Consider the following 16,011-nt stretch of genomic DNA (forward strand, 5'->3'; position numbering starts at 1 on the left):
AGTACGATTATGTAAAGTAAAAAAATGTTGTGGGATTTTTAATATTATATATTATTTTATAATAAAAATTTTTTGAGTCATTTTAAGAAGCACATATAATTTTTTGAATTTAAAAATTAAAGTAGTGTCAAACGAATTTATCACTTAATTTAATACTCAGATTTCTTAAAATTAATGAAAAAAAGGTTTTCTGAGAACTTTTGAGAATGGTTTTCAAATTCCATTATTGAAAATATATAGGTATTGTATGAAATTCAAACTCTATATTTATTAAAATTCTAAATTTTTAATAAAATAACTTTTCAGAGGAATATGATTTTGAATGGTTGATTAATAAGTATAAAAATGTCTACGATTTTAAGGAGGGAATTGTTCCTTATGAGGTATACATCATAACTATATACCTCATAAGGAACAATTCCCTCTTGATAGCTGGGAAACTTTCTCTGAATAACTTATCATTTGGAGAAAGTTTCCCAGCTATCTATTAGAAACTAAAGGCTGTGAGGCACTAATATATAATCAGTGCCTCATAGCCTTTAGTTTCTTATTAAAAACGAGAAAACTTGTTCGAAATGATAAACAATTTCGAACAAGTTTTCTCGTTTTAAGGAGGGAATTGTTCCTTATGAGGTATACATCATAACTATATACCTCATAAGGAACAATTCCCTCTTGATATCCTGGATATTTTTGAATATATTTTTTTAATTAAAGTTCTCAAAAGTATTATCAAAAGTGATTTTTTAAAAAATATCTCCAATTAATTAACTAATTAAAAGTATTATATTTTTTAAAATTAAATAGTTTTTCAATTTTTTTGAAGGAATTGAGATACTTCCCACGACAATAAAATTGAGAGGTTTACATTATGACTGATCTTAGCATGCAACATTATTATATAATTAACATATTCATAATGTTTCACCCTTTCAAAAATATAATCCTCCTCCTCTCAAATAAACGTACATATATGTGGCCTCTTTTTTCAAAAAATTAAAATTTGAAATTTTGGGCTCAAATATTAGAGATTTTTTCAACCTTCAACGATATATGTTGTCTATATCAGACCTCCTTTCTTTTTGATACTTAACATTGTTCCTAAATCTTAGCCGTTAAGGCTGTTCTGAAAATATTTTTTTTTTCGAAAAAATTCGAAAAAAATTCTTAAAATTCAAAAATCCCTTAATTCCTGAGGATTTTGGAAAAAAGTTTTTACATGAACATGTGTATATTATATGAAGTATATTGATAAGGTAAAAATCAAATTTTATTGCATATTCATCGAGAAAATAAACTAACGAATCCCTCAAAATTGAGAGGGTAATCCTCCTCCTCTCAAATAAACGTACATACGGGTGCACCCTTAATACACCAATATCTGAATATCCTTAAAATATCCATTTTTCGATTTCGGACTTGCAAATACATAAAGAACATCTCAATGGATGATATGTTGAAGAGTTTAATAATACACACAAGAACATTAGTAAGAAATGTTATTCGTAAAATATGCCCATCAACTCATAATTATCATGTACATGACTATCATTCCAACACAAAATAGTTTTCAACTCATTAATAAGAAAAGATACTGAATATAATCGAAATTTAGGTAAAATTATTTATTATAATCATTATTTTCCAAATATAAGTAAGACCGAAGGATTCTTTGACTCTTAGTTGCTGAATAGTTAACAACGATCTTCTCAAAAATCATAGTCCGAGTGTTTGAAAATGAATTTCGATTCGATAATGAGTTTAAAGCCATTACATTTCTTATTTAAAACTAAAAATCCATATGAGGGATTTAAGTGTTATTTCCTTGAAATTACTAAAATATTTTTTTATATGAAAACTTTACTAAAATCTACAGACATATTTCTAGCTGCATATACGATTCATAAAAGAGAGTATGCTCCAATGTTGTTAACTTGCATTTCTTGTTTCGAGGGGAACTTCTCTTATCCTAAGGAAATTTGTCACTTTTTATAACAAATCAAATTAAAGCCACTAATAACCGGGGAGCTTTTGAATCATCGAATTCAACTTCTTGGTCATTTAGCCTCATATCAGATAGTAGTTCAGATAAATTAGATCAAACCAATAAAAAACAGATGAATGATATCTTTTTATCAGAATCAGAATCATTTGTATCAGAATCTGATGTCGAACTAGATGCACCAGATTATTTATCTCCTAAACCATTTAGTTTTCTATCAAGTTCTACTTCATCTGCAATTCCTTCTCCTGTTAGACCAACTCCAAATCAGAATATCATAGATGAGAATACTACACCACCTGAAATTTGTGCAAAAATGAATTCAAATTTCCAAAAACCTTCAACAATTACAAATTTTTTAGAGAAAAAACAAATTATTCCGACCAAATCATCTGAAAAGCCGAAAACTGTCAAAGCGAATAACTTTTCTAGCGATGATTCTCTTGAATTAGAACTTTCTTCAGATAATTATTCTTATACGACTTCTACCACGGAAACAACATCTTCTATACAGAAACCGAATAAGCCAATTAGATCTCCACCGCGTAAGAAATTCAATTACAGGGCGAAACAGTTCAAATTAACTCAAGCAGAACATTCAAGTGATGACGACGAGGATGAAGAAGAGGATGTAATGAATAGTTCTGATAGACGGTTTATTGCGGATTCCAGTACAGCTTCACAGTCCCAAATCGATTCTACAACTCTTTATCGATTAATGGACATTTCCCAGTCATATGTTCCAATGAAAAAGAGAAAGGAGCCAAGGAGAGTTAATTTGTTGAACGAATACTCTCCTTCTCAATCAGAAAAAGAGTCTGAACTTGAAAATGCATGATTTTTTATTAGATTTCATGTATTGTTTATTAAGTAAATGTTTTGTATATTTATATTAGTAATCAACATCATATTTAAATGCTATTTAGTCTAATGTAAAAGAAATTTTTTACAATATTTGTATAATAGCCATTGATGAGAGTGATTTATCATATAAATTATCTAGTGGTAATGTTTCAAGTATTAAGCCAATCATTGTAAGTCTAAAATGAGATATTGTTATCCAATTTTTTAATTCTTTCTCAACATCGGATGATACAGTTGATTTTTATGTGTATCAGAACTTTTTCCAAATGAAACAAAATAATTTTGACTGCTATTCAAATATGAAGCATATTTTTTTCTCTTTTTCATATGTCTTGGCTAGATATGATTCTATCCTCCTTGATAGTTTCTTATTGCATGATACTTAATACAAAAGGATCGAGAAATGATAAGCGATCAATTTGGAATTGCTAAAAAATTGAATCTTTTGAATATGATTTCGGTATGATACAAGCCAAAGATCATTTTATCAAAAGCAGAACAATAAAAAAATTAAATATTTTTCTGCATCGACAATAAAAAATAAAAAATAATGCTTCAAGGGATTTTTTCAAATATTAAGGCTTCAAATAAATCGTCTCTTACCAAAATATTCATACTTCGAGACAAACTTGATAATGATGACGATGAAAAGATGTGGGCTGAATTGCGAAGTCAATTACCAAAAATAGATTCACAAACACTCACCAAAATAGAAAACGAGATAGGTCAAGGCAATTCAATTGAGAATGTCTTAGCAGGACGCTTTTCTTTTAAGTATGATCCCCGGGCTGTCAAACAATTTTCAAGCATTTTCTCGACAAGTTCATCCGCGAAGCCATCATTAACGCAACAAATGGTAATTTTATATCAATCACTTAGTTTTATTTGCAATATTTCAACAACTTTGACAAATGAAAATTTATTTGATTTAATATCAGCTTTAAACAAAGGATTCCATAGCATTTATGCATCTATATTTACATATATTTACATTTATACAATTCAAACTGTTATTAATGCAGATAAATTAAAATGGGCTAAAGCAACAGCAGATGCAGCGTTATCAACGTTCATTTCATCTAAACATTTTACAGTCGAGTCATTCGATGTATTTGTTTCTCTTGTCAAATCAATCCTTTCCAGTCATCAAGAAAATGAAACTAAAGATGTCGTTTTTACAATTCTTATCAACCTCATAACTACTCAGCGCAACAGAATTGAAAACTCCAGCCTTCAAAGACTTGTCGAAATCATTGAAAAATGGGTTTTAAACTACGATATTCTCGCATTACGGTTATTATGGGCCATTTCAACTACCCATAGCGTAGATACGAGTTTACTGATGAAGTCTCTCAGTATATCTCTCATCAGTCCCATTATTCCTAAAGCTCCAAAATCTGATGATCCAATTGTGACTGTAAACATCGATCACATTGATGCTTCACCGAGAACCATCAAGTTCAAGAGCGATTTCAATGGCGAAATACTACCACTTCCGTTTGAATATTATATATCAGATAATATCTTTGCCATTTTAGACGAAATCATCGATGTTCTTAATACAGTTAAAGAGTCCATGTCATTGACCGACTCCACGACCATTTTTGAATTTTTATCATTTTTTGATACAAATGACGAAATTATTCCACTTCTTGTTCTGTTATGGTTCCTGGGAAAGATGAATAGCAACATAACGAACATGTTTTTGGACAAAATCAAAAAATCATATTTATTCAAAATGGACGAAAGCGACATTGGTCCAATTCTGATGAACAAGTTTGTTTCACAGATGAGGACATACGCAATCCATTTATTCGCCAAGGAAAACTATGAAAGCATCATGGCGATCATTAACATCAACACTAATTTTTTAGTTTTTGTTGATGTTATGACGAGAATCATCATCATTGATCCGAAGAGGTTCAGGACATATGTCAATACACAACTTTGTGAACATTTAAGTATCTTGTACAGATTGATATCCAATGCTCAGCTCCAAAATCCAACAAACAGACAGTTACTTATTGCTAGATCTTTGATTTTATATGACATTTTCGAATTATCTAAGACAGGAAATGCGAAATTATTACCTTTGTTGATTGAAATTGCTTATGAACAATCATTGATTAATTTCGCATCATTGTCTATTATTAATGCTTATCCACATTTAAATGAAGAATCTGTTTTATTAATAGGAAAAGCAATGGATGAAAATCAAGAGTTTTCAAAGTGTTTGATACATCATTTCTCTTCTTATTTGAGAACAACGAAATCTAAAGTATTAATCAATCCTTTGATTGATCACATCATCCAGACTTTAGATACATTTTGCGATGTTGAAATAGTTTCAGATGTAATTGATATTTTACATACAACATCTATTGATTACAAATTATCTCCAAAACTGGCGGATATTATGATAAGAGCAATAAGATGTGTAAACAGAAAACACATCTATACGAAAGTGTTGACATTGAATACTATGGAATCTTTTGTTGGTCCAATGCTGGCTTTGCATCGACCAACTTTCATTGTTTTGATATTGGCTGATAATTCACCAGAAACTCAGGAATTGTTGATGAAATCTACTTCGGAAACACAAAATGTTGTGAACATGCAGGAGTCAAGGATTGATTCTATGTTGGTTTCTTATTTGGATGGAAATGGTCCGATCTACGGAAACTACAAATTGTTGATTGATTTGGATGAAGAATTTTGCATTAAATTGTTGTCAAAAATCATTTCAACTTCAACAACAAGAGAAGTTCTTTCTTACGCGTTGAGTGTACCGAAACTAATGCCAATGATAGAGAACATTGTGTTTAATAACGCTACATTCATGCAGTGTCCTTTATTCATTGGAAGAACTCATCAATTATCATCTAAAATTGATAATTCAGTTATTTCCAATGGATTTGCAATTTTGTTTTGGATCCATATTGATAGACATATTATTAAATCTTCTGAAGCTTTCGAGAAATATATTATAACAATTGATGATAGAGTGACAAACAAGTTCTCTTTGATGTTAAGAATGGAAGCATCAAGGATATTCTTGACTGTTGAATCATACAACAAATTTAGAACAAGTAGAGTTGATATCGCAGAATTTACGCGTCCTTTCGATTCCAATGACCAAAAATGGACTTTGATTTGCATGAATATAACTAATGAAAGCAGGGCAAGCGTTGACACAATGATTGCTGCAAGTTCAACAATGCAGGAAAGACATACAAAGGATTTCGATTCCATTAAAATGAATCCAAAACCTTCAATAGTTATCGGTTCAACAGAATTAACAAATATTGCAGGTTTAATTGGTCCGGTGTCACTTTTTTCAAGAAAAGTGACATCTCAAGAATTTGAATATTTCTATTACAATCCAAGTCTTATTCCTAGGGATTGTTCTTTCACTACAGCTAGATTCCACATGATAATTGATAATAATGATGGATTAATTGCATCGAAAGAGTTGAGTGATTTCATTAAAAACAATAATTTCATTGATTGTTTGTGTTCGAAGAAAAACGCCGAGTATTTGATAACAAACAAAATATACTCTATAGCGAGATTCATCTTCGAAAGAAGCTCGATATTTACTTCGGATAATTTCGATATCCTCAAAACTCTCAAAGGACAAAAACACGATTTTTGTTTGTATTATAATTTGTTTTTGTTAGTTTCACCTCATTTAAGAAGAGGTCAATATTTCAAACCATTGCTTTTCTTGTTGATTAATCCTTTCATATGGAAAGATTGTTTGAAAGATGTTTCGAAACATTGGGCAACTGTTTTAGTTACAAATATCTCTGATTCTATGTCTGATGACATTTTCTTCCATACTATTTCTATTTTGGCTTCTGTTTTCTCGTCAATTGATGATGTTTGCAAAGAAAATATTTATGAGTTCATTTCAAGACTCGCTCTTCATGATATAACAGAAAGAAGTGCTCAAACATTGGCCGCAATTATCTATAATTCAAGCGGAAAAAGAGCAAAAGCTTTCATTTATATCTCGAGAATTATTGGAAAGAAACTCAAGAATTTTCCAAATATTATTAATTTTGATTTGTTCGATAAGTTTTTGCAGGATAAAGACAACAACCGCGAAAACATCGAAATATTTGGAGAAACAATTCTTGCTTTATCTTCCATTTTCGGTGCTGCTTTCCATTCTTTCATTCCAACACTTTTGAAGAGATTTTCTGAGAATAATCAGAATCAAATACAAACAGAGATATATAAGTATCTCATGAATAACTTGGAAAATGAACAGAACATTTCGATTTTCTTGATTTGTTTGGATTTCGGAAATATCGACGAAATCACGAAAAAAGTCGAACCATTTAATATCCAAACAGAAGGAGATTGGTTTAGTAATTTAGTTATGTTGGCTTTGTCTTCGAATGAAGAAAAGATGAATAAGATAATCATATTCCTTTCGCAGGTTGTGAAATCAATTTCGGATTTAAGACACATTTTCTATTTGATGGCAAATAATAAGACAGAATCAGAAATGGATCCTGTTTTGATGTTTGCAAATAACATTTTTGCTTTTGCATCGACTGTTGGACAGTTTAATGAGTTGTTCATCTGGTGTGCGGCTACAACATTCTTCCATCCAATGACGAAAGAGAATTCGAGAGCTTTCGTTGATGTAGTGAATTCTTACGGCCACAATTGTGTCAAAGGAGAATTTTTGAAGTCAAATTTGGTTTACGAAGTTTTCAATGACGGAAAATCAATTTCTGATAAATCGAAATTGGATATGGCTATGGATGCTGCTGCGAAGATTCCTAAGGTTGATGATGACTTGTTTAAGATGGCAACACACACTTTGAACTCATTGAAGTTCAGAGCAAGTAAAGATGTAGTTGAATACAACGCATCTGTCGAAAGAACTTTGGAAAACATTTCGAAGTTGTATAGTACAGAACAGAAAATTTTGGATTCGTTGAACAATTTCAAAGTTTCACCAATTAATACTGAGAAAAAGACAGCTCTTGAAGATATTTACGCAAAATCTACTGAATATGCAGCAGCTTTTTGCGAAAACTATGATACATAAAAATTTTTATTTTATTTTATTATTGTTATATTCTAAATATCTTTTTATTTTATTATTTATTCGATAGCATAAAGAAGGTCGCTAAATTTTCTTATTTACCAAAGATTGATTTGATTTAATACAGTATCAACACACAATTGAGGCATGTAAATTGTCCATGAAATTGAGAATTCCTAATAATTAAACACAATTTCTCAAATTTCTCAAATCTAGTGTCAGTTCATACTTTAAACAGCAGTATATTAGACAATGCGTTCAACTGATATTTCCAAGTTCTCATTCGAAAGGTAAAAATGATACTTATACAAAGAAGAAATTTATCATAACATCGAAAAGAGAAAACGACGAAATCTACTTCTTCGATTTAAAGATAAAAACAAAGAAATATGATTATAATCAATCATATCTTGGATTTGATCAAGAATATAACAGTTCTCCATTTCTGGATTATATAGATTAAGCTGAAACTGCTGCGTTGTCATTTTGGCTGTGTCAACAGGTCCAGATACAGTTTTTAAATCCGATGTGCAGTTAATAACTGTTAATTGGGCTTTTCCATTAATCGTTTCGCAGTGAAAATAGCTAAAAACAATATTATCTTTTAATATGCAATCTTTTGTTTATGTTTTTGTATCAGCATATGATACAATCAAACCATACTCGCGTTTTGAATCCGAGTTTTTATTAACAATACACTTCGATACTTCAGCTTCTCCATAGCCTGTATGAAACATTATGGAACTTTCGCTTGCATTATTTGAAATAATACAGCAATAATTAACAGATATTTCATTACATCCCAAATTATATGCGCAATCGCTTATGCATTTATTATAAGTTATATTTGCTTTTGATACGACATCAATTCCATAACCAAGGCTTATTATTGAATAACCGAATTCCTCTTTCCCACATTTATAAATAGTGCTCTCGTATATAGAATTTTGATTCCAGCCATTATACATAGAGTTAATAAATGAATGATGGGCATACGAATATTTATCAGTGGTTACAGAGTTTATTGAACAGAATCGATTTTGAATAACTTTACTGCCACCAATAAACTTCAAACAGGGACCCCAACCGTCTTTAGAAATTTTTATAAAATAACAATCAGAATGAAGGAATTTAATGCCATCTTTATTAATCACTTCAATCACACCGTTAGTCATATTAAAAAAAGAAGATTCACTCAAATAGTATTGATTTGGGAAATCAGTGATTTGTTGATTATTTTCGATTTTTTCTTTATTCGGAACAGGTTCCCCATAGAATTCGATCCATGGATCAACAGGAGGATTATCGGACTTGATATGAAAAATATACACAAAGTTTTCTTCAACAATGTACTGATGTAAAATGTTAAGAATTTTAAAACTTTTGAAATGCTCATGAAGACAACTAATACTGGAATCATCATTTCTATATCTAAACAGTAACCGAATTCCATCATTATACCACAGATATTCAGTCCACACAATCAATAAAAACTTGAAACATTGATGATAAATCTTAAATGTCACTTTTGAATGTCAAAATCCTCACAAAAAATTTTCTCATTTTCTAAAACATATGAGCATATTGTTTCATAATTAAAACATTACAAATTATCGAAATGATCTCAAAACCTTTATTCTTTCTGAACTTATTTCAAAATTATTTTATTTGTTGTGTGAATATGTATTATATTGATAAGTTCATAAGAAGTGAAATGGAGTTCAGTTTATTAATGTCACTTTTTACGGTAACGAGGAACTTCCTTTGGGAATTTTGAATGAATAAAAAAAATTTTTTTAGTGACCAATCAAAATCATTATTTTTAGATGTCTCGTAGGAGAAGTAAGCGGTCAAACTACTATGGAGACGATGATGATGAGTTTGATCCCTCATATTATTCACCTCCAAAGTCAAAGCGCCATTCCAAACACGTAATTTCTTACGAAGAGTCGAATTCCAGTGATTCTTTGTCTGAAAGCGATTTCATTGACGGATCAACAACAGATGACGACGAAATTACAGAGGAAGAAGAGACAAAAGAGCTAATTCCTCAGACAATATTAGGCAAGAAAAACTTACCTGAAACAGAAGAAACGCAATACTATGTCAAGTTCCAAGGCTTATCATACATACACTGCAAATACTTGACCAGTCTTGACCTATCTGTCTCAATTCCAGGCAAAAATGCTTTATCAAGGTTTAATCAGCGTTTACAGCGAATGGATCTCGTCAAGAGTGATGGTGTATCCGATCTACTTGCCTTTGAAGACAAAGATCCACAAGCAGACTATTTTTTAGTCGATAGAATCATCGGAGAAAGGACAACCTCAAAAGGAGCCTCATTAGTACGTGTCAAATGGCAATCACTAGGCTACGACGAGTCCACGTGGGAGAAAATCGAAGACGTACAGTGTGATAAAGAAATTGCAGAATATCATGAGCGAATCAACAAATCGAATCACTCCAAAATACCTTCCAGATGGAAGCGCCCACCTAATACCAACTACAAAGAGTACAAAACATATCCAGAATCCAAAGATAAATTTTCATTACGTGATTACCAAGTTATCGGCGTGAATTGGCTCAGATTTTGTTACTACAACAAGCGGAATTCGATTCTTGGCGATGAAATGGGCCTTGGAAAGACCGCACAGATTGTATCAACACTTAATATTCTTTCCAAAGACGAAAACATCAATGGACCATTCCTTATCATTGCTCCTCTCTCAACATTACCTCATTGGCAGTCAGAATTCAAGAAATGGTCAAATCTGAATTCGATTATTTACCATGGCTCTCCAGAATCACTCCAAATCATCAATGATACAGAGATCAGAGTGAAAGACGACAAAGGAAAGTCTCTAAAGGGTTTCGTTGGTTTCGATGTTTTAATCACAAATTATGACACAGTTGTAAACCAAAGTAAAGAACTCCAGGAAATTGATTGGCAGTATTTGGTTGTTGATGAAGGTCATCGTTTAAAAAATCGAAATTCTTTACTTTACAAAACTTTACAACTATTCAATTTTGTACATTGCACGTTATTGACAGGTACACCGATACAGAACAATGTTGATGAGTTGTACAGTTTGTTGTCGTTCATTGACAAAGAGAATTTTAATTCCAGTGAAGAATTCGATGAAAAATTTGGAAACATGACAAATTCTGAACAAGTTGATGAATTAAAGAAATTAATTAAGCCGTATATATTAAGAAGACATAAAAGTGATGTTGATAATTCTATTCTTCCTAAGACAGAAACAATAATTGATGTAGAATTAACAAGACAACAAAAGAAAATTTACAAAGCTTTGATTTCTGAAAATAGAGAAGTTTTGATGAAAAAATTGACAAAAAATTCTATCCCAAGTTTGAATTCTCTTGCAACAGAACTAAGGAAAGTATGTAATCACCCTTATCTAATCAAAGGTGCCGAAGATTCTATTTTGGAGGAATTTCAAAATAAATTTGACAAAAATTCAATAAAAAGTGACAAAAATCTGACAAAAAGTGATATTGAAATTGAAGCCATGATTAATTGCAGTGGAAAATTGATATTGATTGATAAGTTATTGCCGAAATTGAAGCAGAAAAACGAGAAAGTGTTAATCTTCTCACAATGGACACATATCTTAGATATTCTTGAAGATTATTTAAGATATATATCGTTTAATTACGAAAGATTGGATGGATCTGTCAAACCGTCTGATCGTCAAACCGCCATTGACAGATTCAAAGACAATGCGAATAGTTTTGTTTTCTTGATCTCTACAAAAGCAGGAGGTGTTGGAATTAATTTAACAACAGCGAGTACTGTTATTTTGTTTGATTCTGATTGGAATCCACAGAATGATTTGCAAGCTGAAGCGAGATGCCACAGAATTGGCCAGACAAAGGAAGTGAAAGTTTATAGATTGGTTACAAGAAATACTTATGAATCTAAAATGGTCGAAGTGTCTTGTAAAAAGATGTTTTTGGAACACGTAATTTTCGATGGTTTGAATTCGAATTCTGACAAATTGTCTGCAAAAGAAATTGAAGAAATGCTGAGAACAGGAATCAATGACATATTTGGAAGTGATGACAAAGAAGTTGATAAATTCTGCGAATCAGATATCGACCAAATTCTTTCTAGACCTTCAAAAATCCAAAACAAACTAAATTTGACTTCTGATTCTGTTTTTTCCAAAGCAACATTCGAAGTTGATGACAATGGACCTAAAATGGATGCTGCCGATTTCTGGCAGAAAGTTTTGCCGCATGATGAATCAGAAAAAGTAATTTCACAGTCAGATTACGATAGACATTGTAAATTTATGTCAAATGACACAAAAATTAACGATTTGACACTTAATTCTGCCGTTGATTCAATTATTGACAGGGGCTTTCAAGGTAAAGAAGGGGAATTCCAAGTATTGAGTCGTGCAGCTAGTTGTTACAAGTCATTTACTGATAGTGACAAAGAATTAGTTTGCGAGATCATTGGAGAAATCCCAGAAGAAGAGATTTACGGATTAAATCCTGCTGATGCGAGAATTACCAGAAAACATGAATTGATCGTCGAAGGATTTCTGTTCTTCAGAAAATTGAATATGGCATTGAATTTCATTCAAGACAAAAATGACTGGCCAATAATTATTCCTTCCATTGGAGAACCTGAAGAAGAGTATTCCATAATGCTTTGTCTCGCAAGAAACGGATGGAATAACTTGCAAAAAGCAATAAATGATGAAATATATTTGGTAAAAAAGAAAAATTTGCCAAAAAGAAGTGATTTGAAACCGAAAATTCTCAAAATTTGTGAGAAAATCGGTTATAGTAATAAAGACATCGAATACTTAGAACCAAAAGAATGGCTAGAGAAGAATTTCACGCAGCAAATCATGGATCAAAGGAGATTTAAAGTTATTTTCGATTCTTTGTTGATGTATGGAATTTCAAAGACAGAAAATGAATTGGATCTCAAAAGTTTTTGTGAAAAAATTGGAATTGAATATGACGAAACGAACAAAAATCTGACAGAAGAAATATATGATAAAATAGAGAAGAAAGACGAATCTCTTAAATCTGTCACATCAAATATCGATGAAAGTAAAGAAATCATTGATAATTTCACAAAAATACATGAAACAAATGCAAAAATAATCAACAGAGAAGGATATTTCTCTCAAAACAATACATTACCTGACTGGTGGAACTCAAATCACTCAAAATGTTTCATTTCTGGAATGTCAAAATTTGGAATAACGAGATTGTCACTTTTCTTAATTGATGCATCATCTCCTTTTTTGGGAATTATTCCGTCAAAGATCATAAAATCTTTGCAAAATGATGCAAAAATGGAAGATGAATTATGTCATGTTGTCAAACCGTCCAAACCATCGCCTTTATCGTTTTTGTATGATATGGACGATAAAAGTCGTATTTCTTTTGCCAGTAAAATTTGTGACACTTTTTGTATCGGCGAAAATCCGAAAAGTGACGATAATTATCCAAGTTGTCCATTTTCTGCAGGAGATTCATTGACAATTGAGAATTTCGGACAGATATATGATGGAGAGGGATACAGTGGAAGATTGACACCTTATCCTGTTGGATTTCGCAGCGAAAGGAAGTTCAGAGTCACAGGAAGCAAAAGATGTTCTCAGAACTTCAGAAGTGAAATCACTGAAGGTCCGATATTTGTTGTTACTTTGTTAGGAAAGAATGGAGAAAAAGTCCTTTCAAGAGGAGTTTCTCCAAGTGATGCATGGAGTAAGGCAATCGACAAAATCTGCAGATCTGAGGGAATTGATCCGAGAAAAACAAAATTCTCTGGATCTCAACTCTTCGGACTTACTGTTCCTTGCGTCTACAAAGTTATCAAGAGCATGGAATCTGATCTGAAATCAGCAAAGATGTCCAAAGAAAACTCAATTAACTTTTGATATAATATTTTATTTTTTATATATATTTAAAAAGTTTGTATACTGTATGGAAAATTCAATTAAAGAAAGAAAATGTTTATTCTTAAATTACTATATCTTGTTTCAATATATTTATAGGGAAAAAATATTTTCTATTCTTAGCACCCATGTTCAACTAAGAATTTCACAATTTCCATTGAATTAGCTTTGATTGCAATACTATGTGGGCAATCATTAATATCGAGAGAACTTCATTGAACAATTATAAATATGAAAAGAAAGAGAATGCCATAAAACAATGATAATTATGAAAGGAAAGAGAATTGCACTGAATAATGATAAATATTAGGGAAGTCCATGGACGATTGGAGCGTCCGGGGACTAGATCGCTGTCCATGGACTTGATTCGTTTCCATGGACAACAACATGTCCATGGACTTGATTCGTTTCCATGGACAACAACATGTCCATGGATATGAATCAAGGCCATGTAAAGCTCCTTGTCCATGGATATGAATCAAGTCCATGTAAAGCTCCTTGTCCATGTAAATGATACCTGTCCATGGATGTGGCCAATTCCTTATAAAATGTCATTGTCCGTGAAAAAATATTAATATTTGAAATTAAGAAATTTTTGATCAAATAAATTTATAAGAGGATGTTTTATTGTCGTCTGGAAAAGTGACAAAATTATCATTGTCGTCTAAAAATAGATTTTTCAAGCATGTTTCGGTACCTAAATAAAGGAAGAACATCAATTCCATCTATGTATATAGTATGCAAACACGCATGATATATGGAGTAGCTCTTTATCTGGCTAAAAATCCTATTATTTGAAAATTCGCATTGTCGTCTAAAACCGCCAGACGACAATAATAATACCCCAATTTATAATGCACAATCAATAGAAGTATATCCTTTTAAATTTTTAAAATATAATTTTTAATAAGAATTTATATATAAATATTGCATAAATAATAGGAATATCTCCATATATATACTATTTTTATATGTTTAATTATATATATTATTTAAGGGTATATTGATAAAAATGTCAATAAATTATGTTAACCAATATATATCTATATACAAAAGATGAGCTTGTGTTTCATACGTTATATATATATTGCATATTTAAGAGGAGTTTATCCATATTTACTTATATATATATTGCATATTTAAGAGGAGTTTATCCATATTTACTTATATATATATTGCATATTTAAGAGGAGTTTATCCATATTTACTTATATATATTGCATATTTAAGAGGAGTTTATCCATATTTACTTATATATATATTGCATATTTAAGAGGAGTTTATCCATATTTACTTATATATATATTGCATATTTAAGAGGAGTTTATTCAAAATTTACTTATATATATATATTGCATATTTAAGAGGAGTTTATCCATATTTACTTATATATATATTGCATATTTAAGAGGAGTTTATTCAAAATTTACTTATATATATATATATTGCATATTTAAGAGAAGTTTATCCATATTTACTTATATATATAAAAATACATTTAATACATTGTCCATCATGCGTTGTTGTCTGTTATAATTGCCTTATCCATGGACAAGAATCAAGTCCATGGACAGCGATCTAGTCCCCAGACGCTCCAATCGTCCATGGACTTCCCTATTAAAAAAAAGAGATATTTATTAAAAAATGTATTTCTAACTATTGAAGTAACATTTCAGAATTTATCTTATCATATAATATTCTTTAATATTGGAATCAAATTAAATGTTCATATACAAGTAATGAACTAAGGAATGTAGTGAATATATATAAGTTAAGCAAAAACATTTAAATTCAATTATCAATGTCAATTTTTTTCTCAGTCGAAAGTGGACTAGTTTTTCAGTTTGAGCTATTAGAGAAGAAACTGATTTATGAACTCGCGGCTAACGGAGTTTTTTCTATAAAGAAATCTACTTATGTAGTAAAAACATATTATTACTATCAAATGACTCAATTTCCAAGTTTGAATTTCTAAATTTTAGCGAAAAGTTAATAGTTTGGTTATTTTAAATGCTTGGTTCTTACAATATCAACAATTTAAGTCTAAGCATTCATATCTTCAGTTTGAGATTAATTAATGAATAAAAGTTTTCTATAACATAAAAATTTTATAAGACGTGCTATGGCAATAAAAG

The 16,011-nt window shown here is 30.7% G+C and overlaps 3 protein-coding genes across 3 annotated transcripts; all 3 read left to right on the forward strand.

Annotated features, from left to right (window-relative positions):
• Window positions 1-1,724: 1,724 nt before the first annotated feature.
• On the forward strand, window positions 1,725-2,840 carry TVAGG3_0035360 (uncharacterized protein; the record flags this gene model as incomplete). Its single annotated transcript, XM_001306503.1, has 1 exon — window positions 2,118-2,840. One exon carries the CDS (start codon window positions 2,118-2,120, stop codon window positions 2,838-2,840), a length of 723 nt encoding a protein of 240 aa, XP_001306504.1.
• Window positions 2,841-3,394: 554 nt separating this feature from the next.
• TVAGG3_0035370 (uncharacterized protein) lies at window positions 3,395-7,934 on the forward strand (the record flags this gene model as incomplete). Its single annotated transcript, XM_001306504.1, has 1 exon — window positions 3,417-7,934. One exon carries the CDS (start codon window positions 3,417-3,419, stop codon window positions 7,932-7,934), a length of 4,518 nt encoding a protein of 1,505 aa, XP_001306505.1.
• Window positions 7,935-9,630: 1,696 nt separating this feature from the next.
• TVAGG3_0035380 (helicase protein) lies at window positions 9,631-13,923 on the forward strand (the record flags this gene model as incomplete). The annotated part of the gene is made up of 1 exon (XM_001306505.1): window positions 9,758-13,858. One exon carries the CDS (start codon window positions 9,758-9,760, stop codon window positions 13,856-13,858), a length of 4,101 nt encoding a protein of 1,366 aa, XP_001306506.1.
• Window positions 13,924-16,011: the final 2,088 nt, after the last annotated feature.

This window comes from Trichomonas vaginalis, chromosome IV, assembly GCF_026262505.1.
Source record: "Trichomonas vaginalis G3 chromosome IV, whole genome shotgun sequence".
Taxonomy (NCBI): Eukaryota; Parabasalia; order Trichomonadida; family Trichomonadidae; genus Trichomonas; species Trichomonas vaginalis.